General features: G+C 44.5%; 1 protein-coding gene across 3 annotated transcripts in view; it reads left to right on the top strand.

Annotated features, from left to right (window-relative positions):
• Positions 1-1177: 1177 nt before the first annotated feature.
• Positions 1178-21572, top strand: part of ttll5 (tubulin tyrosine ligase-like family, member 5) — a 161427-nt gene continuing 141032 nt past the window's right edge. For all 3 annotated transcript variants that reach the window (XM_061968736.2, XM_072913676.1, XM_061968740.2), the window contains exons 1-5: positions 1178-1617; positions 4258-4364; positions 9620-9702; positions 10411-10517; positions 18216-18346. In XM_061968736.2, the coding sequence (XP_061824720.2) occupies positions 1559-1617; positions 4258-4364; positions 9620-9702; positions 10411-10517; positions 18216-18346 (487 nt within the window). In that variant the 5' untranslated portion in view covers positions 1178-1558. The remainder of the gene's footprint in view (positions 1618-4257; positions 4365-9619; positions 9703-10410; positions 10518-18215; positions 18347-21572) is intronic.

Genomic DNA, 21572 nt, shown 5'->3' with positions numbered 1-21572 from the left:
TAATCTTTAAGCATACTTGAAAGCCAAGCTGTAATTGGCTGTGTTTGTACAAAGAGTAAACAAGTGAGACAAGACAATGCTTTGTCGTGATACGCGTTTTCGTTGAATTGATCTCTGGCAAAAATAGAATCCCCACGATATTTGGTAGTTTTTAGTCTACAATCAATTTTTTTAGGAGCAATATTAACCTTCGAAATGTTATATACGGTGTTATCGCTTGTACAAAATTAATATGTTTCCCCAGTAATTTATTTTCACGTTCAAAATGTTCGTTTTCAAATATTCTAATAATTGCTTGACGTTGATTTCGAAAATATATATATATCCAAACCAGTGGTTCTTAACCTTGCTGGAGGTACCGAACCCCACCAGTTTCATATGCACATTCACCGAACCCTAGCTTTAGTTAAAAATAAAATGTTTTTTTTGTTGTTTTTTTTCAAATTCAAGACAAAGTTATATGGTTTTTTTTACTAGTGCACAACATGAACCGTGCATGAACATCACCTTGTTCAAAGAACAAAACCAACACAGTGTATGAACTCACAACAAATTACACACCTGCAAATCAGATGGAAAATTAGAGGGAACATTGTTTGGGGGTATCCATAATACTTAGACTTAGACTTCCTTATCATTGTCATTCAACTTTTAACTTTTACAGTACAGATACGCCGATAGGGAGAAGTTTTTATTTACAGGATTGATTGATTGATTGAATGAAACTTGTATTAGTAGATTGCACAGTACAGTACATATTCCGTACAATTGACCACTAAATGATAACACCCGAATACGTTTTTTAACTTGTTTAATTAAGTCGGTGTCCGCGTTAATCAATTCATGAGTCTGGTGGTGTGTCTTGTATTAGTAGATTGCACAGTACAGTACATATTCCGTACAATTGACCACTAAATGATAACACCCGAATACGTTTTTTAACTTGTTTAATTAAGTCGGGGTCCGCGTTAATCAATTCATGAGTCTGGTGGTGTGTCTTGACAGCTGCGGCGGAGGCTCTGCCGAACCCCTGAGGCCGACTCACCGAGCCCCTAAGTTCGATCGAATCTAGGGTTAAGAATCACTGACCTATAATAAGAGCCGGAAGTAAACAAATCCCACAGGAAATACATAAGTGCGCATGCGTTGTGCTGCGTTGCTACTCGGTTGTTGTAGTAACCAGGAAGATTAGCTGCGATCTTTTAGCAGGCTCACCGAAAGGCAAATTTACTATGCATTTTTTGTACAATTATCACTTCGAAACTATGTCTTTATTGTCTCTCTTAAGCAGTTTTGCTGCTTATGTCAACAGTTAAACAATGGCCTTTTTCTGTTGCGTTTCAATTTTTATGCGCTAACATTTTTTCGACTCTGAATGTAGCGCTTGTTGACATGTTTGGTTTTCTACTAATTTGATGCGCCATCATCCATATGTTAGGCGTGTTTGTTGTTGTAGAATTGTTGTGATTCTGAAACATGTTGTGGTTTGTGTTTGTGCCTCAGGAGGGAGCAATGGTAGACACTTGATCCCAGGAGGGTTTTAGCTGTGTCTGTGGAAATGCCAGCTGTAGCTCGGGTTAAGGAGGACTCGGAGTCCTCAGCAGAGGACGAGCAAGAGTGAGTTTGCAGCCATTTGTACATATGGTCCATATGACTTTAATCATATACACACACACACACACACACACACACACACACACACACACACACACACACACACACACACACACACACACACACACACACACACACACACACACACGTCTAAGGTCACACACTGTATTGCCCAAAATACTATCAATGTTGTATGCTGTGTATTGAGTTCGTATTATTGTCAGTAAGAGTAGTAGAACTATAGCTCTTACTGCAATGTAGTATGTAGCCTACATGTTATGGATGCCAACTAGTGTGGCTGTGCGATAGTGCATGTGTAAATAAACGTCACTCCCTGACACCTTGGGAGTTTGCACTGGACAATGAGCTGGATTTTAGCGCCTTGCCTAAAAGCCTCTCAATCAGCGGACCCTGGCTGGACCCCAAGGCAGTGTGAAGGGGGCAGATCTAGGTTTACTCATTGATAACTTGGGCCAAGATGCAGATGTGTAAGAAAGGTAGTTTTTTGTTTTAGAATGTTTACTATTGTAATTGTAGTGTGCAGTTGTGTAAAACATTGCAGAATGTACCCTTTTTTAAGTCACAGGATTCTGCATGTGTACTAAGGTGATTGTTCAGCCTAATTATGTCATTTTATGCTGAAAAAGGCTCCACACATGCATCAAAGTATGCCACTGACAGACTTTTATGTTTTATGTTTAAGAATAATAGTGCCTCCTTCATTACCTGCCCCATTGAAAGCTTGTGAGACTGATTCTAGGAACTTAATTGTCGTACCAGCACACGAGACACCTCAGATGGTGTAAACATTTAGCTTCAATGAGCAGAACGTTGGTGTCCATTGCTACAGAACACCATCAGAGCTAAGGAAAGAAGCTGTTCCTCAGTCTGGTTTTCCTACTCCAGATGCTTCGCAGCGACCTGCCACCTACCCGAGGGGAGGGAGTCAAAGAGAGGGTGTGTAGGGTGAGTGGGATCCTTGATAATGCTGATGAAGATGTCTGTGGTGGTGGGAAGGCGGCTCTTCACAATCTTCTGAGCAACTTCCACCACCCTCTGCAGTGTCTTCACACCGTTATGCTGGTGCCAAGGGTGCTCTCCACCACACATCTGTAAAAGCTTCGAAGGATGGCACTCCTTAGTCCAGCAAACCGCAGCTTCCTGAGGAAGGTGTGCCTTCTTGAGCAGACAGGAAGTGTTGTGGCGCCTGGTGCGGTCCCTGGATAGGTGAACCCCAAGGTGCCTGAAGCTGGAGACTACCTTCACAACTGTGCAAGGAGGGAAGGGATATCTGATCTTCCTAAAGTCCGCCACCATCTCTTTGGTCTTTTCCACACTGATGCAAAGTTTCTTGCTTTTGCGCCAATCCACCAGATGTTCTACCTCCTCTATGTAGCAAAACAACAGAATAATAAGTGTGTTGTACACTTTAACAGAAGTCTAGCTGGAATGGTATTAGAGCTAGATATCAAATTTGGTACTTTTAAAGGTACTGACCGTAGTCTGTCGGGCCTACTGGGTATCGATTCACATAAAATTAAACGGTGTCATATTTTGATACATTTGTTGTATGTGCCACCAACACACTTGGCGGATTAACAAGCAGTTAAGCTTATTCGGCTAGACTGCTTCGAGGTAATGTTACAATTTTCCATGCAAACAAAGCAAGAAGAAGGCGCTCAAAAGTAAAGCACGGTACCACATGTCAAAATTTGCTAGCTCAATGATAATTTACATTGAATATGCCATAAAAATGCTACCGATTAACTTAATTTATTTTACATGGCATTTTTAAAATGTCCAATGATTGACTACCTTACAATCTTACAATCAATCAGCTGGCGTGGAAAAATGCAATACTTACAGTATAAACACTTTGTAGGGCTCAACAAAAGAAATGACTTGCACATTCAACTTAATCAAATCAAACTTTATTTATATAGCACTTGTCATACTCAAGTGGCAAACAAAAACTGCTGTACTGTTCTCCACCACACATCTGTAAAAGCTTCGAAGGATGGCGCTCCTTAGTCCAGCACACCGCAGCTTCTTGAGGAAGGTGTGGCTTCTTGAGCAGACAGGAAGTGTTGTGGCGCCTGGTGCGGTCCCTGGATAGATGAACCCCAATATACCTGAAGCTGGAGACTACCTTCACAACTGTGCAAGGAGGGAAGGGGTATCTGATCTTCCTAAAGTCCGCCACCATCTCTTTGGTCTTTTCCACACTGATACAAAGTTTATTGCTTTTGCGCCAATCCACCAGATGTTCTACCTCCTCTATGTACTCGGCCTTATTGTTGTCTTTGATGCGTCCCACTACTGCGGTGTTGTCTGCAAACTTCACAATATGGCAGCTGGGGTGTTTAGCAGTCATAGGTAAGTATTGTGAAGAGGAGGAGAGTCAGTACACATCGCTAGGGGGAGCCAGTGCTGTGGGTGATGGATCCTGGCAGTCTGTGGTCTGTGGGTTAGGAAGTATAGGACCAAGGTTTCTAAGGCCCGAGAGACTCAGACAACTCACTTTTACTTTTGAAATATTTATGTACAGTATGTGGGTTGTGTTCATGTACATCTTCTGCCTATGAGAATTGTAAGGTAATCTGACTACCATTGTGATTTATCTGAATGTTTTTTCCCCACCAGAGGCCATTGTTGCATTGCCTGGAGTGGCCTCAGCAGGACAATCCCAATCTTCTTGTTTTCCCCTGAAGCCATTGTTTCAAAGAATGGGACTATCTGCGTTGATGGAGGTACATTGGAATTCCTTGACAGTGTTTCCCACAGGACTGAAATCTATTTGAGGCGTTGGGGTTGTGGAGGACAGGGTACATAAAGTCATCATCAGATTAGCATAGGAGGCTTAGGTATGTCATTTTTATAGATGTGAGAGACAATGGGAGACAAAAAGTGAGCAGAAAACATGAAAAGCAAAACAAAAGCTCTGCCGACTGTGTGTTTTATTGTGTCACACGATATAAATCACATTCGATAGAAATTAAATGATTAAGGCCTACTAAGTCGGGACAATGCATGTTGATAATGCAACCTAGCTGTGTTGCATTATTTAGTGTGATAAGAAACAATAACCTGCACCTAGGGCAGTCCTTCTTAAATAGTGGGGCGGGCCCCCCCCGGGGGGTCACTGTGCGATGCCAGGGGGGACATGCTTTTTTTGCCGTACCAGAATATGATGAAGCGTATGTAGCACTTGGCTTCACTGTAACCTCGGTGGGAGACGAGGAAAGACCGGTGTGTTGTTTCCTTCAACGTTGATATGCTTACAATCTTATGCAGAGGTATAGTTAAAACAATTTAATAGACAAGTTATACAATATCTATTTTATTTTATTTTATTTATTTATTTATTTTTTGTCCTGTCCAGCTTCTCAGGCAAATCATATAGTTGATGTAGATGCCCATGTCGGCTGTTCAGATTTACTTTACAAAAGAGAAGTGTACGATACTTCTCTTGTTGCCTTATTTGTATTTGACTTTATTAAATGTATTTATATTATCATTTGGTGCAGCCGGGCCGGAGCAGGAGGGGATAGAAAGAGAAAAAAAAGAAGACAAGGGGGGAAATTGTGGGGACAAGAGGGGGATTAGACAGAGAGACAAAAACAACAACAGCAAACACAACAACAACAACAACAATAGAGCAACATCAGCAAATACGACATGTACAAATATGATGGTAAAAGTAATAGCAAAAAAAATTGTACAGAAATTGTACAGAAATGACAATGAGCATTATTACACTACAGATGGAGCAATACAAATACCAATAGAAATAGTGCTATTGATTATGAACAATACCAATACTTTACCTTTATTATCAACAATACAGTTGTTCAAATGCAACAATACATATACGTAATGATAACTTGAGATACGAAAGAATGCAGAAAAATGGAGGGGGAGAAAGAGAAGCAACCTACATTAACCTTGTAGATTGTTATAGTAACAGTAGGTTAAGCTTTGTCAGTGTGCCATGTGTTATACCCAGTTTACCCTAGGGCAACAACGTTAATATATGTTTGATGAAACGTGATTATGTGCATGAGTGTACGTATGCATATGTACTTGTATATGTACAATATCTATATTTATGTGGAGAGTGGGGGCGCAAAATATTTTTTTCGTCTCATGGGGCATCATAGAAAATATTTCAGAAGCACTGACCTCGGGTCCTGACAGAGGTGCCTACCGGTTAGCAAGCGCAGCTAAAGTACGTTCGTGTCACATTACTAATTTTTGCCTTAACGGTGGCAATTGATCGTCACTTCTAAAGTATCATTCGTGATCAATGGAGGGTGAGGAATAGGTAAGCAAGCGACACCCCAAACAAAAGAGAACATGTGGAGACATGAAGATTTGCTGATTGCTAAGCTAGCTTGAATGTAAAGTAGCAAAACAACAGAATAATAAGTGTGTTGTACACTTTAACAGAAGTCTAGCTGGACTGGTATTAGAGCTAGATATCAAATTTGGTACTTTTAAAAGTACTGACCGTAGTCTGTCGGGCCTACTGGGTATCGATTCACATAAAATCAAACGGTGTCATATTTTGATACATTTGTTGGATGTGCCACCAACACACTTGGCAGATTAACAAGCAGTTAAGCTTATTCGGCTAGACTGCTTCTAGGTAATGTTACAATTTTCCATGCAAACAAAGCAAGAAGAAGGCGCTCAAAAGTAAAGCACGGTTCCACATGTCAAAATTTGCTAGCTCAATGATATTGAATATGCCATAAAAATGCTACCGATTAACATAATTTATTTTACATGGCATTTTCAAAACATCCAATGATTGACTACCTTACAATCTTACAATCAATCAGCTGGCGTGGAAAAATGCAATACTTACAGTATAAACACTTTGTAGGGCTCAACAAAAGAAATTACTTGCACATTCAACTTAATCAAATCAAATCAAACTTTATTTATATAGCACTTGTCACACTCAAGTGGCAAACAAAAACTGCTGTACAAAAAAAAATAGAATAGAAGAAAACATACACGCACTCACATGCTCTCGCTCACACTTATCGCTATTGACAATAACAAAGCAAAAACAAAACAAAACATGGCATGGCACTGAGGATTTGAGGAAAAACGCCACCTTTGAGGCGTCCACACTGGAGAATAACTAAAATTAACGGCATCTATAAAATAGTACAAAACATATAAAATATATGTAAAAATAAAATATAAATATTAATACATTAATAAAAAACATAACATTGAGAGAATAATGGTAGTAATGATAATTATTACGATAGAAAACAACAATATAACAATAAAATATATAAGAGTTTAAGATGATCAATAAAAAGCCTAAATAAATGGCAAATACTACTTCCGAACTAAGCAACATACCATAGTGTATCCACTACTACCATCTAACGTCTTGGAATTTCAACTATATACTGTATATATAATGCAGTACAATACTTGCAAATGAGACGAATAATTGTAAGAAAACAAGATAATAACTGGACAAAACAGGGCAGTGTTAAATGTTTAATTTTTTTTTTTAACAATTAACATTTATTAACACAAATTTGGGTGAATTAGTGAATTCTATTTCTGTAGCGCTTTTTTTCTCTCTAGAGACCTAAAGCGGTTTACATATTGAAACTTACAAACCCCATTTCCATATGAGTTGGGAAATTGTGTTAGATGTAAATATAAACTGAATACAATGATTTGCAAATCATTTTCAACCCATATTCAGTTGAATATGCTACAAAGAAAACATATTTGATGTTCAAACTGATAAACATTGTTTTTTGTGCAAATAATCAATAACTTTAGAATTTGATGGCAGCAACACATGACAAATCAGTTGGGAAAGGTGGCAATAAATACTGATAAAGTTGAGGAATGCTCATCAAACACTTATTTGGAACATACCACAGGTGAACAGGCAAATTGGGAACAGGTGGGTGCCATGATTGGGTATAAAAGTAGATTCCATGAAATGCTCAGTTATTCACAAACAAGGACGGGGCGAGGGTCACCACTTTGTCAACAAATGCGTGAGCAAATTGTTGAACAGTTTAAGAATTTTTTTTCTCAACCAGCTATTGCAAGGAATTTAGGGATTTCACCATCTACGGTCCGTAATATCATCAAAGGGTTCAGAGAATCTGGAGAAATCACTGCACGTAAGCAGCTCAGTCCGTGATCTTCGATCCCTCAGGCTGTACTGGATTAACAAGCGACATCAGTGTGTAAAGGATATCACCACATGGGCTCAGGAACACTTCAGAAACCCATTGTCAGTAACTACAGTTGGTCGCTACATCTGTAAGTGCAAGTTAAAACTCTCCTATGCAAGGCGAAAACCGTTTATCAACAACACCCAGAAACGCCGTTGGCTTCGCTGGGCCTGAGCCCATCTAAGATGGACTGATACAAAGTGGAAAAGTGTTCTGTGGTCTGACGAGTCCACATTTCAAATTGTTTTTGGAAACTGTGGACGTCGTGTCCTCCGGACCAAAGAGGAAAAGTACCATCCGGAATGTTATAGGCGCAAAGTTGAAAAGCCAGCATCTGTGATGGTATGGGGGTGTATTAGTGCCCAAGACATGGGTAACTTACACATCTGTGAAGGCGCCATCAATGCTGAAAGGTACATACAGGTTTTGGAGCAACATATGTTGCCATCCAAGCAACGTTACCATGGACGCCCCTGCTTATTTCAGCAAGACAATGCCAAGCCACGTGTTACATCAACGTGGCTTCATAGTAAAAGAGTGCAGGTACTAGACTGGCCTGCCTGTAGTCCAGACCTGTCTCCCATTGAAAATGTGTGGCGCATTATGAAGCCTAAAATACCACAACAGAGACCCCCGGACTGTTGAACAACTTAAGCTGTACATCAAGCAAGAATGGGAAAGAATTCCACCTGAGAAGCTTAAAAAATGTGTCTCCTCAGTTCCCAAACGTTTACTGAGTGTTGTTAAAAGGAAAGGCCATGTAACACAGTGGTGAACATGCTCTTTCCCGACTACTTTGGCACGTGTTGCAGCCATGAAATTCTAAGTTAATTATTATTTGCAAAAAAAAAAAAAAGTTTATGAGTTTGAACATCAAATATCTTGTCTTTGTAGTGCATTCAATTGAATATGGGTTGAAAAGGATTTGCAAATCATTGTATTCCGTTTATATTTACATCTAACACAATTTCCCAACTCATATGGAAACGGGGTTTGTATTATCTATATCTTTAAGCTACATTTAAACCACACACACACACACACACACACACACACACACACACACACACACACACACACACACACACACACACACACACACACACGCACACACACAGGCAATTTATACTGTTGAGTAACCCATCGTTATTTACAGCGAGAGTAACCAGCTGTGAACAAAAAAATAGCAAGTAGTACAGTCTTGAGAGAGAATAGAAATATTGTAGCTCCACAGAGCAGAGAAGAACAGAATTTTTGCAATATGTTACCGCATATGCCAGCATCAAAGGGAAGAGCCTTTGCAACCTGTTCTGAATGGTTCTATTATCATTTGTGATATAAATCGTTATCGCAGGACGTTGCAATATATATTGCATTATGGATTTTAGACCATATCGCCTATATCTATTACAAGCGAGACAGAGCCAATACGTGTTTTCATGTTAGTCTCCAAAACATCAGTATATTTGTCCATAATCGCTTTTTTGAAAACAGAATCTAAAAAGATCTGAACTCTTGATAAATATAGTGATAAAGTTGCAAAGTTGACAACACATGTACTGGGTGTGTTAATAATCAAAGTTACGATGTTATCTACTGTTCAGAGCTGGAACAACAAGGTACATTCGCACGCAGTCCAACTATGATGTGTTCATGGCAGGCTGCCACAAATAAATGCACGTACAGGAAATACAGCTCAAAATTAATGGAAATATGTAATTAGTTGTATTTTTTGTGCAAAGACTATATAATAAAATAATATCTGTCGTTTTTGCCAGAGCGATACAACATGGCCTTCAAGATCGTGCGCACAGAGAGTCGTCTGGTGCGAGGGATACTGACCAATCATGGTTTCCATGAGGTAATGTTCTCCACAAGATGAGGCAAATGTTCAAGATTAGTTTCAAAATGACCATTTTTATGCTATTTATGTGGCCCTCCTTTGTGTAGGATAGAACAGGGCTGTTCTTTCCCCCCAATAATAACGATGTCAAAGCCTGGGAACGCATGCATGGAAAGAACCAAAATGACCTCAAGAGCATTAATCCGCTTTCACAAGGCCATACAATCTCTCATTATTGCTCTTTCCAAGCAGTTACAATTAATTCTCTTTTTATTTCATTTCAATGCTTCTTGACTCCCAGTAACCCATCATCAAAGGCAGACGAGTGTCTTACCACAGTGAATGGCCAGAGCCAATCTTTAATAAGGCTTTATTGCAAACATCTGTCTCCTTTAGACATGGAGCACTCATGTGAATACAGCCTCCATCTTAATGAATTGCTGGAAAAAAGCAAAACAGATTAAGATGATGAATGTGTGCGTTAGCAATCATTTTGTCATAATTTCAGTGGAGCAGGGTGTATTTCTCCAGGATAGTGGTGAGAGTGCCTCTTATGTTTTATTCAGCCACACTTATACACATGATTGGTGATTGGAACACACAATGCACACAATCTATTTACTATGATCACTTATTACTTTGGTATTGCTACTCTGCCAGGGTCAGCTGTTATGTGTGCACTAAATCACGAAACAACTCAATCTAAGGACTGCATTTCTTCCCCAGGTTCAGCCAAATAGCAACGACTTTAACCTAATGTGGACAGGATCCCACCTCAAACCTTACCTACTCCGAAGCCTTCAGGATTTCCAGAAGGTTAACCACTTTCCCAGGTGGGAGAGGACACAACTGTTTATTTTCTTATTATGTCTTTCGTACTTATTTCAATCAAATAAGTTTTTGCAACAACTGTATATTGCACATAAAGCTCAACCATGCATTACAACTGTAGTGGTACTTCAACTTAAGAGTCCCCCAACTTAAGAGTGTTTTGAGGGGAGAGTTTTCTCTCGGCTGATTGTAATGCTTTAAAGGGGAACATTATCACAATTTCAGAAGGGTTAAAACCATTAAAAATCAGTTCCCAGTGGCTTATTTGATTTTTCAAAGTTTTTTTCAAAATTTTACCCATAACGCAATATCCCTAAAAAAAGCTTCAAAGTGCCTGGTTTTAACCATCGTTATATACACCCGTCCATTTTCCTGTGACGTCACACAGTGATGCCAACACAAACAAACATGGCGGATAGAACAGCAAGGAATAGTGACATTAGCTCGGATTCAGACTTGGATTTCAGCGGTTTAAGCGATTCAACAGATTACGCATGTATTGAAACGGATGGTTTTAGTGTGAAGGCAGGTAGCGAAAACGAAATTGAAGAAGAAACTGAAGCTATTGAGCCATATCGGTTTGAACCGTATGCAAGCGAAACCGACGAAAACGACACGACAGCCAGCGACACGGGAGAAAGCGAGGACGAATTCGGCGATCGCCTTCTAACCAACGATTGGTATGTGTTTGTTTGGCATTAAAGGAAACTAACAACTATGAACTAGGTTTACAGCATATGAAATACATTTGGCAACAACATGCACTTTGAGAGTGCAGACAGCCCAGTTTTCATGAATTAATATATTCTGTAGACATACCCTCATCCGCTCTCTTTTCCTGGGGGTCTGGCGGCAGATTTCTTTGACTTTATTGTTGGAAATGCATCTGCTTTGAGTGTCGCAGGATATCCACACATTCTTGCCATCTCTGTCGTAGCATAGCTTTCGTTTGTAAAGTGTGCGGAACAAACGTCCAATTTCTTGCCACTTTCGCAACTTGAATCTGTCCCTGTTCGTGTTGTTACACCCTCCGACAACACACCGACGAGGCATGATGTCTCCAAGGTACGGAAAACAGTCGAAAAAACGGAAAACAACAGAGCTGATTTGACTCGGTGTTTGTAATGTGTTTGAGAAAATGGCGGATTGCTTCCCGATGTGACGTCACAACGACACATCGCTCCGAGAGGGAATAATAGAAAGGCATTTAATTCGCCAAAATTCACCCATTTAGAGTTCGGAAATCGGTTAAAAAAATAAATGATCTTTTTTCTGCAACATCAAGTTATATATTGACGCTTACATAGGTCTGGTGATAATGTTCCCCTTTAAGTTGCAAGCAATGTTTTGATTTACAAGCATCCCTGCCATAAAAAATGTCTCAGGGAACCCTGTACGATCTGCCCAAAACATCTGGTCTTCCTCGCTAGAAACAGCTAATAGCTAAATATCGACATAACTTTGTTTTTCCAACTATTGCAAGGAAGAGTGAGCATGAAGGAAATTGCTGAAAAAAATAGATGATGTTCATTGAATTAAAGAAAGAAATAATCAAAAACATGACCGAGCACATCACCAACTTGGTGAACCAATTCAAGCGTATCACTGCTAGTCTGCACCATACTGAAGCAGAATGATTCTAAAGTCCGCAGAGAATGTTAAAATAATATTTAAATGGTGGTAATTTAATTATCCATGAAAATATTGAAAACTTGCTGATGAAGCAGCTGGAAGGAGAGATCGTAGACGTCCACTCTCTACGATATATGCTTTACATTATTATTACATTACTTTTCGTGTACCGTATTTTCCGCACTATAAGGCGCACCGGATTATTAGCCGCACCTTCAATGAATTACATATTTCATAACTTTGTCCACCAATAAGCCGCCCCGGATTATAAGCCGCGCCTAAAGGGAATGTCAAAAAAACAGTCAGATAGTTCAGTCAAACTTTAATAATATATTGAAAACCAGCGTTCTAACAACTCTGTCCCAAAATGTACGCAAATGTGCAATCACAAACATAGTAAAATTCAAAATGGTGTAGAGCAATAGCAACATAATGTTGCTCGAACGTTAATGTCACAACACACAAAATAAACATAGCGCTCACCTTCTGAAGTTATTCTTCATTCGTAAATCCTTCGAATTCTTCGTCTTCGGTGTCCGAATTGAAAAGTTGCGCAAGCGTGGTATCCAAAATGGCCGGTTCCGTCTCGTCGAAGTCATCGGAGTCAGTGTCGCTGTTGTTCTGTGAATCCTGCCTTCCGGAAAGCTCGGACCACAGTTGTGACCGAAATATCTGCCCAGGCATTTACGATCCACTGGCAAATGTTGGCGTATGTCGTCCGGCGCTGTCTGCCCGTCTTAGTGAAGGTGTGTTCGCCTTCGGAGCTGTGTGAAAAAAGCCACCCGGCCTCTTCGCGTAAACTTCCCTTAACCACTCGCTCATCTTTTCTTCATCCATCCATCCCTTCGAGTTAGCTTTTATGATGACGCCGGCTGGAAAGGTCTCTTTTGGCAAGGTCTTCCTTTTGAATATCACCATGGGTGGAAGTTAGCATGGCAAGCTAGAACCACAGTGAAGGATGACTTCTCATTCCCTGTGGTGCGAATATTCACCGTACGTGCTCCCGTTCCACAGTGCGGTTCACAGGAATATCAGTTGCTGTGAAATACGGTAGTAATCCGTGTGCGGATGGAGAGATTGCGTCTTTTTATGAACCGGATCGCTTAGTAGGAGCCATTTTGTGGTCTTTACAGATGTAAACAGGAAATGAAACGTACGGTGATATCCGCGCGTTTTTTCTTCTTCTTCCGGGGGCGGGTGGTTGCTTACAGTAGAAGAAGAAGCGCTTCCTGTTCTATGGGGGCGGGTGCTTTCCTTGGCGGTTGCTTGCGTAGAAGAAGAAGCGCTTCCTGTTCTACCGGGAAAAAAGATGGCGGCTGTTTACCGAAGTTGCGAGATCGAAACTTTATGAAAATGAATCGTAATAAAGCGCACCGGGTTATAAGGCGCACTGTCAGCTTTTGAGAAAATGTGTGGTTTTTAGGTGCGCCTTATAGTGCGGAAAATACGGTAGTTGTTTGTAGTACATTCTATTATATATATCTTATATATATTTCTTCTGTAAAAGTTAAGACATGTTGCATGCTATGGGGTGGGGGGCAAGCACAAATTAAGTTGATTTCAGTTAATTTCACAGGGCAACAATGGTTTGGGATACACGTGACTCTGTCACAGAACCAAATAAACTCGTAAGTTGAGGTACTGCTTATATTACTTTGCAAATACAATGAAACCTCCAAATACAAATACCCTGAAGGTTGTACGGTTTGGAGTTCAACAAAAAAATGTATGTAACATATGCCCCAAAAGTCAAACAAATAATCATGTGTGATGTCAGCAAATCTTTTCAGAATTAAGCATCTAAAGTAATAACTCCACATGGGTGAGATAGTTTTTGTGATGCTACATCAGAAGCGCACCATTGCTAGCAAAGAGGTCAAGTGTGATGCTACCCATAGAACTAGTAATGGGACTTACTGCAACATAGAAAAGCACCATCTGCTCAGTACAAAATGAGCAATACATGTATATCTATATATTTTGCATACACCATAGTGGTGGGAGAAATTTCTGATTCCTATCAATGCATTGTGATTCAAACTCCTCTCTGAGCTGCCACCTTATCGTGGTAGAGGAGTTTGCGTGTCCCAATGATCCTAGGAGCTATGTTGTCCGGGGGCTTTCATGCCCCCTGGTAGGGTCTCCCAAGACAAACAGGTCCTAGGTGAGGGATCAGACAAAGAGCAGCTCGAAGACTTCTATGGGAATGAAACAACAAAGACTCAGATTTCCCTCGCCCGGACGCGGGTCACCGGGGCCCCCCTCTGGAGCCAGGCCCAGAGTTGGGGCACGATGGCGAGCGCCTGGTGGCCGGGCCTGTCCCCATGGGGCCCGAAGAGGCAACGTGGGTCACTCCTCCAATGGGCTCACCACTCATGGGAGGGGCCATAGAGGTCGGGTGCATTGTGAGCTTGGCGGAAGCCGAAGGCAGGGCACTTGGCGGTCCGATCCTCGGCTACATAAGCTAGCTCTTGGGACGTGGAACGTCACCTCGCTGGGGGGGAAGGAGCCTGAGCTAGTGTGCGAGGTAGAGAAGTTCCGGCTGGATATAGTCGGACTCACCTCGACGCACAGCAAGGGCTCTGGAACCAGTTCTCTCGAGAGGGGCTGGACTCTCTTCCACACTGGCGTTGCACGCAGTGAGAGGCGACGAGCTGGGGTAGCAATTCTTGTTGCCCCCCGGCTCAAAGCCTGCACATTGGAGTTCAACCCAGTGGACGAGAGGGTAGCCTCCCTCCGCCTTCGGGTGGGGGGACGGGTCCTGACTGTTGTTTGTGCTTACGCACCAAACAGCAGTTCAGAGTACCCACCCTTTTTGGATGCACTCGAGGGAGTACTGGAAAGTGCTCCCCCGGGTGATTCCCTTGTCCTACTGGGTGACTTCAACGCTCATGTTGGCAACGACAGTGAAACCTGGAGAGGCGTGATTGGGAAGAATGGCCGCCCGGATCTGAACCCGAGTGGTGTTTTGTTATTGGACTTTTGTGCTCGTCACAGATTGTCCATAACAAACACCATGTTCAAGCATAAGGGTGCCCATATGTGCACTTGGCACCAGGACACCCTAGGCCGCAGTTCCATGATCGACTTTGTAGTTGTGTCATCGGATTTGCGGCCTCATGTTTTGGACACTCGGGTGAAGAGAGGGGCGGAGCTTTCTACTGATCACCACCTGGTGGTGAGTTGGCTGCGATGGTGGGGGACGATGCCGGACAGACCTGGCAGGCCCAAACGCATTGTGAGGGTCTGCTGGGAACGTCTGGCAGAGTCTCCTGTCAGAGAGAGTTTCAATTCCCACCTCCAGAAGAACTTTGAACACGTCACGAGGGAGGTGCTGGACATTGAGTCCGAGTGGACCATGTTCCGCACCTCTATTGTCGAGGCGGCTGATTGGAGCTGTGGCCGCAAGGTGGTTGGTGCCTGTCGTGGCGGTAATCCTAGAACCCGTTGATGGACACCGGCGGTGAGGGATGCCGTCAAGCTGAAGAAGGAGTCCTATCGGGTTCTTTTGGCTCATAGGACTCCGGAGGCAGCGGACAGGTACCGACAGGCCAAGCGGTGTGCGGCTTCAGCGGTCGCGGAGGCAAAAACTCGGACATGGGAGGAGTTCGGCGAGGCCATGGAAAACGACTTCCGGACGGCTTCGAAGCGATTCTGGACCACCATCCGCCGCCTCAGGAAGGGGAAGCAGTGCACTGTCAACACCGTGTATGGTGCGGATGGTGTTCTGCTGACCTCGACTGCGGATGTTGTGGATCGGTGGAGGGAATACTTCGAAGACCTCCTCAATCCCACCGACACGTCTTCCTATGAGGAAGCAGTGCCTGGGGAATCTGTGGTGGGCTCTTCTATTTCTGGGGCTGAGGTTGCTGAGGTAGTTAAAAAGCTCCTCGGTGGCAAGGCCCCGGGGGTGGATGAGATCCGCCCGGAGTTCTTTAGGGCTCTGGATGCTGTGGGGCTGTCTTGGTTGACAAGACTCTGCAGCATCGCGTGGACATCGGGGGCGGTACCTCTGGATTGGCAGACCGGGGTGGTGGTTCCTCTCTTTAAGAAGGGGAACCGGAGGGTGTGTTCCAACTATCGTGGGATCACACTCCTCAGCCTTCCCGGTAAGGTCTATTCAGGTGTACTGGAGAGGAGGCTACGCCGGATAGTCGAACCTCGGATTTAGGAGGAACAGTGTGGTTTTCGTCCTGGTCGTGGAACTGTGGACCAGCTCTATACTCTCGGCAGGGTCCTTGAGGGTGCATGGGAGTTTGCCCAACCAGTCTACATGTGCTTTGTGGACTTAGAGAAGGCATTTGACCGTGTCCCTCGGGAGGTCCTGTGGGGAGTGCTCAGAGAGTATGGGGTTTCAGACTGTCTGATTGTGGCTGTCCGCTCCCTGTACGAACAGTGTCAGAGCTTGGTCCGCATTGCTGGCAGTAAGTCGGACACGTTTCCAGTGAGGGTTGGACTCCGCCAAGGCTGCCCTTTGTTACCGATTCTGTTTATAACTTTTATGGACAGAATTTCTGGGCGCAGTCAAGGCGTTGAGGGGATCCGGTTTGGTGGCTGCAGGATTAGGTCTCTGCTTTTTGCAGATGATGTGGTCCTGATGGCTTCATCTGGCCAGGATCTTCAGCTCTCACTGGATCGGTTCGCAGCCGAGTGTGAAGCGACTGGGATGAGAATCAGCACCTCCAAGTCCGAGTCCATGGTTCTCGCCCGGAAAAGGGTGGAGTGCCATCTCCGGGTTGGGTGGAGACCCTGCCCCAAGTGGAGGAGTTCAAGTACCTAGGAGTCTTGTTCACGAGTGAGGGAAAAGTGGATCGTGAGATCGACAGGCGGATCGGTGCGGCATCTTCAGTAATGCGGACGCTGCATCGATCCGTTGTGGTGAAGAAGGAGCTGAGCCGGAAGGCAAAGCTCTCAATTTACCGGTCGATCTACGTTCCCATCCTCACCTATGGTCATGAGCTTTGGGTTATGACCGAAAGGACAAGATCACGGGTACAGACGGCCGAAATGAGTTTCCTCCGCCGGGTGGCGGGGCTCTCCCTTAGAGATAGGGTTAGAAGCTCTGCCATACGGGGGGAGCTCAAAGTAAAGCCACTGCTCCTCCACATCGAGAGGAACCAGATGAGGTGGTTCGGGCATCTGGTCAGGATGCCACCCGAACGCCTCCCTTGGGAGGTGTTTAGGGCATGTCCAACCGGTAGGAGGCCACGGGGAAGACCCAGGACACGTTGGGAAGACTATGTCTCCCGGCTGGCCTGGGAACGCCTCGGGATCCCCCAGGAGGAGCTGGACGAAGTGGCTGGGGAGAGGAAAGTCTGGGCTTCCCTGCTTAGGCTGCTGCCCCCGCGACCTGACCTCGAATAAGCGAAGGAAGATGGATGGATGGATGGATGGCATTGTGATTCGAACGTGGACTTCTACCATGTTGACGACAGTAAAGAAAGTGTTATGAAAAAGTGCTTTATACATCACTGAAAGATGCATCAATAAAAATTTTGTATAGAATTGTGAGGTTCCCAAAGAGTCCCACTCCAATACACTAATTACATTTACCACATAAGTACAATACTTTAAAAAAAATGTAATACCCGACCCATGTATGAATTCCAGCAATATCTTAAAGCCACCACTAGATGACAGTATTGCCCTGCACGCACCTTCTTCCTACCTACTCCATTATGTAATCCATACATGTAATAAACGTTTTAGGATAGCAACAATTTGGTTGTGGAACAAATTAATTCACTTTTCTTGATCAACCATGAGAAATATTGTTTTGGAACTAGCACAACTCAAAAGTCCACAAGCATCAAGTTTGAGTTCGACTTGACAGGTTGCATTGTAATTTGGCACATATTTGCATACTTTTAATTTACATTCAATTTGTATTTATTATTTCGCTCATGATGCCTTGTCTCAGTATGATGGCTTTTCTGCTACTTTATTTCTTACTGATACCTGGATAACCTAATTATTCACCACAAGCTCATGCACAAGTTGGTAGCCTTCCCTAAATGAAACATAGTATCATGAAGAAATAACCACGTTTGTGTCCTTCTGATTTCCAGATCTTACGAGTTGACCCGCAAAGATCGCCTTTATAAGAACATTCAGCGAATGCAGGAAGTCCATGGCTTCAAAAACTTCCATATTGTTCCACAGACCTTTGTGCTTCCTTCGGAATACCAAGAATTCTGCTGTAAGTACCTGCTTGCATGTCTTAACTATATGTAGTTTATAACTATCCACTCTTCAATACAGACACTGTAGCGATGGGCACAATAATTAATTATTTCACTTGATTGTGTCATGATTCTGGAGGGATGAGCCCACAAAAAGTCTTAAGTGACACACGGAACAAGACTGATTGTTAAGAATTCTGTTGATTGTGTGGAATTGAAGTAAAATTAAGACTGAAAAATAGCATGATAACTGCTATGCTATTCATTACATTTAAGCATAGAGAGCCTGATCTTCATAGAACAAGCAAACTAGGGATGTCCGATAATGGCTTTTTTGCCGATAGCCGATATTCCGATATTGTTCAACTCTTAATTACCGATACCGATATCAACCGATACCGATACATACAGTCGTGGAATTAACACATTATTATGCCTAATTTGGACAACCAGGTGTAGTGAATATAAGGTCCTTTTTAAAAAACATAGTCTTCCCAACGTGTCCTGGGTCTTCCCCGTGGCCTCCTACCGGTCGGACATGCCCTAAACACCTCCCGAGGGAGGCGTTTGGGTGGCATCCTGACCAGATGCCCGAACCACCTCATCTGGCTCCTCTCGATGTGGAGGAGCAGCGGCTTTACTTTGAGCTCCCCCCGGATGACAGAGCTTTTCACACTATCTCTAAGGGAGAGCCCCGCCACCCGACGGAGGAAACTCATTTCGGCCACTTGTACCCGTGATCTTGTCCTTTCGGTCATAACCCAAAGCTCATGACCATAGGTGAGGATGGGAATGTAGATCGACCGGTAAATTGAGAGCTTTGCCTTCCGGCTCAGCTCCTTCTTCACCACAACGGATCGATTCAGCATCCGCATTACTGAAGACGCCGCACCGATCAGCCTGTCGATCTCACGATCCACTTTTCCCTCACTCGTGAACAAGACTCCAAGGTACTTGAAGTCCTCCACTTGGGACAAGATCTCCTCCCCAACCCGGAGATGGCACTCCACCCTTTTCCGGGCGAGAACCATGGACTCGGACTTGGAGGTGCTGATTCTCATCCCAGTCGCTTCACACTCGGCTGCGAACCGATCCAGTGAGAGCTGAAGATCCTGGCCAGATGAAGCCATCAGGACCACATCATCTGCAAAAAGCAGAGACCTAATTCTGCAGCCACCAAACCGGATCCCCTCAACGCCTTGACTGCGCCCAGAAATTCTGTCCATAAAAGTTATGAACAGAATCGGTGACAAAGGGCAGCCTTGGTGGAGTCCAACCCTCACTGGAAACGTGTCCGACTTACTGCCGGCAATGCGGACCAAGCTCTGACACTGATTATACAGGGAGCGGACCGCCACAATCAGACAGTCCGATACCTCATACTTTCTGAGCACTCCCCACAGGACTTCCCGAGGGACACGGTCGAATGCCTTCTCCAAGTCCACAAAGCACATGTAGACTGGTTGGGCAAACTCCCATGCACCCTCAAGGACCCTGCCGAGAGTATAGAGCTGGTCCACAGTTCCACGACCAGGACAAAAACCACACTGTTCCTCCTGAATCTGAGGTTGGACTATCCGGCGTAGCCTCCTCTCCAGTACACCTGAATAGACCTTACCGGGAAGACTGAGGAGTGTGATCCCACGATAGTTAGAACACACCCTCCGGTTCCCCTTTTTAAAGAGAGGAACCACCACCCCGGTCTGCCAATCCAGAGGTACCGCCCCCGATGTCCACGCAATGCTGCAGAGTCTTGTCAACCAAGACAGCCCCACAGTATCCGGAGCCTTAAGGAACTCCGGGCGGATCTCATCGACCCCTGGGGCCTTGCCACCGAGGAGCTTTTTAACTACCTCAGCAACCTCAGCCCCAGAAATAAAAGATCCCACCACAGATTCCCCAGGCACTGCTTCCTCATAGAAAGACGTGTCGGTGGGATTGAGGAGGTCTTCGAAGTATTCCCTCCACCGATCCACAACATCCGCAGTCGAGGTCAGCAGAACACCATCCTCACCATACACGGTGTTGATAGTGCACTGCTTCCCCTCCCTGAGGTGGCGGATGTTGGTCCAGAATCACTTCAAAGCCGTCCGGAAGTCGTTTTCTATGGCCTCGCCGAACTCCTCCCATGTCCGAGTTTTTGCCTCCGCGACCGCTGAAGCCGCACACTGCTTGGCCTGCCGGTACCTGTCCGCTGCCTCAGGAGTCCTATGAGCCAAAAGAACCCGATAGGACTCTTTCTTCAGCTTGATGGCATCCCTCACCGCCTGTGTTAACCAACGGGTTCTAGGATTACCGCCACAACAGGGACCAACGACCTTGCGGCCACAGCTCCAATCAGCCGCCCCGACAATAGAGGTGCGGAACATGGTCCACTCGGACTCAATGTCCAGCACCTCCCTCGTGACATGTTCAAAGTTCTTCCGGAGGTGGGAATTGAAACTCTCTCTGACAGGAGACTCTGCCAGACGTTCCCAGCAAACTCTCACAATGCGTTTGGGCCTGCCAGGTCTGTCCGGCACCCTCCCCCACCATCGCAGCCAACTCACCACCAGGTGGTGATCGGTAGAAAGCTCCGCCCCTCTCTTCACCCGAGTGTCCAAAACATGAGGCCGCAAATCCGATGACACAACGACAAAGTCGATCATGGAACTGCGGCCTAGGGTGTCCTGGTGCCAAGTGCACATATGGACACCCTTATGCTTGAACATGGTATTCGTTATGGACAATCCGTGACAGGCACAAAAGTCTAATAACAAAACACCACTCGGGTTCAGATCCGGGCGGCCATTCTTCCCAATCACGCCTCTCCAGGTTTCACTGTCGTTGCCAATATAAGCGTTGAAGTCCCCCAGTAGAACGAGGGAATCACCCGGGGGAGCACCCTCAAGTACTCCCTCGAGTGAATCCAAAAAGGGTGGGTACTCTGAGCTGCTGTTTGGCGCGTAAGCGCAAACAACAGCTTCTCTCCGAAGGCGGAGAGAAGCTACCCTCTCGTCCACCGGGTTGAACTCCAACATGCAGGCTCTGAGCCGTGTGGCAACAAGAATTGCCACCCCAGTGAGTCGCCTCTCACTGCTGGCAACGCCAGAGTGGAAGAGAGTCCAGCCCCTCTCGAGAGAACTGGTTCCAGAGCCCTTGCTGTGCGTCGAAGTGAGTCCGACTATATCTAGCCAGAACTTCTCCACCTCGCGCACTTGCTCAGGCTCCTTCGCCCCCAGCGAGGTGACGTTCCACGTCCCA

Source organism: Nerophis lumbriciformis, linkage group LG08 (assembly GCF_033978685.3).
Source record: "Nerophis lumbriciformis linkage group LG08, RoL_Nlum_v2.1, whole genome shotgun sequence".
Classification (NCBI taxonomy): domain Eukaryota; kingdom Metazoa; phylum Chordata; class Actinopteri; order Syngnathiformes; family Syngnathidae; genus Nerophis; species Nerophis lumbriciformis.
This window is presented reverse-complemented; position numbering and strand designations above follow the sequence as displayed.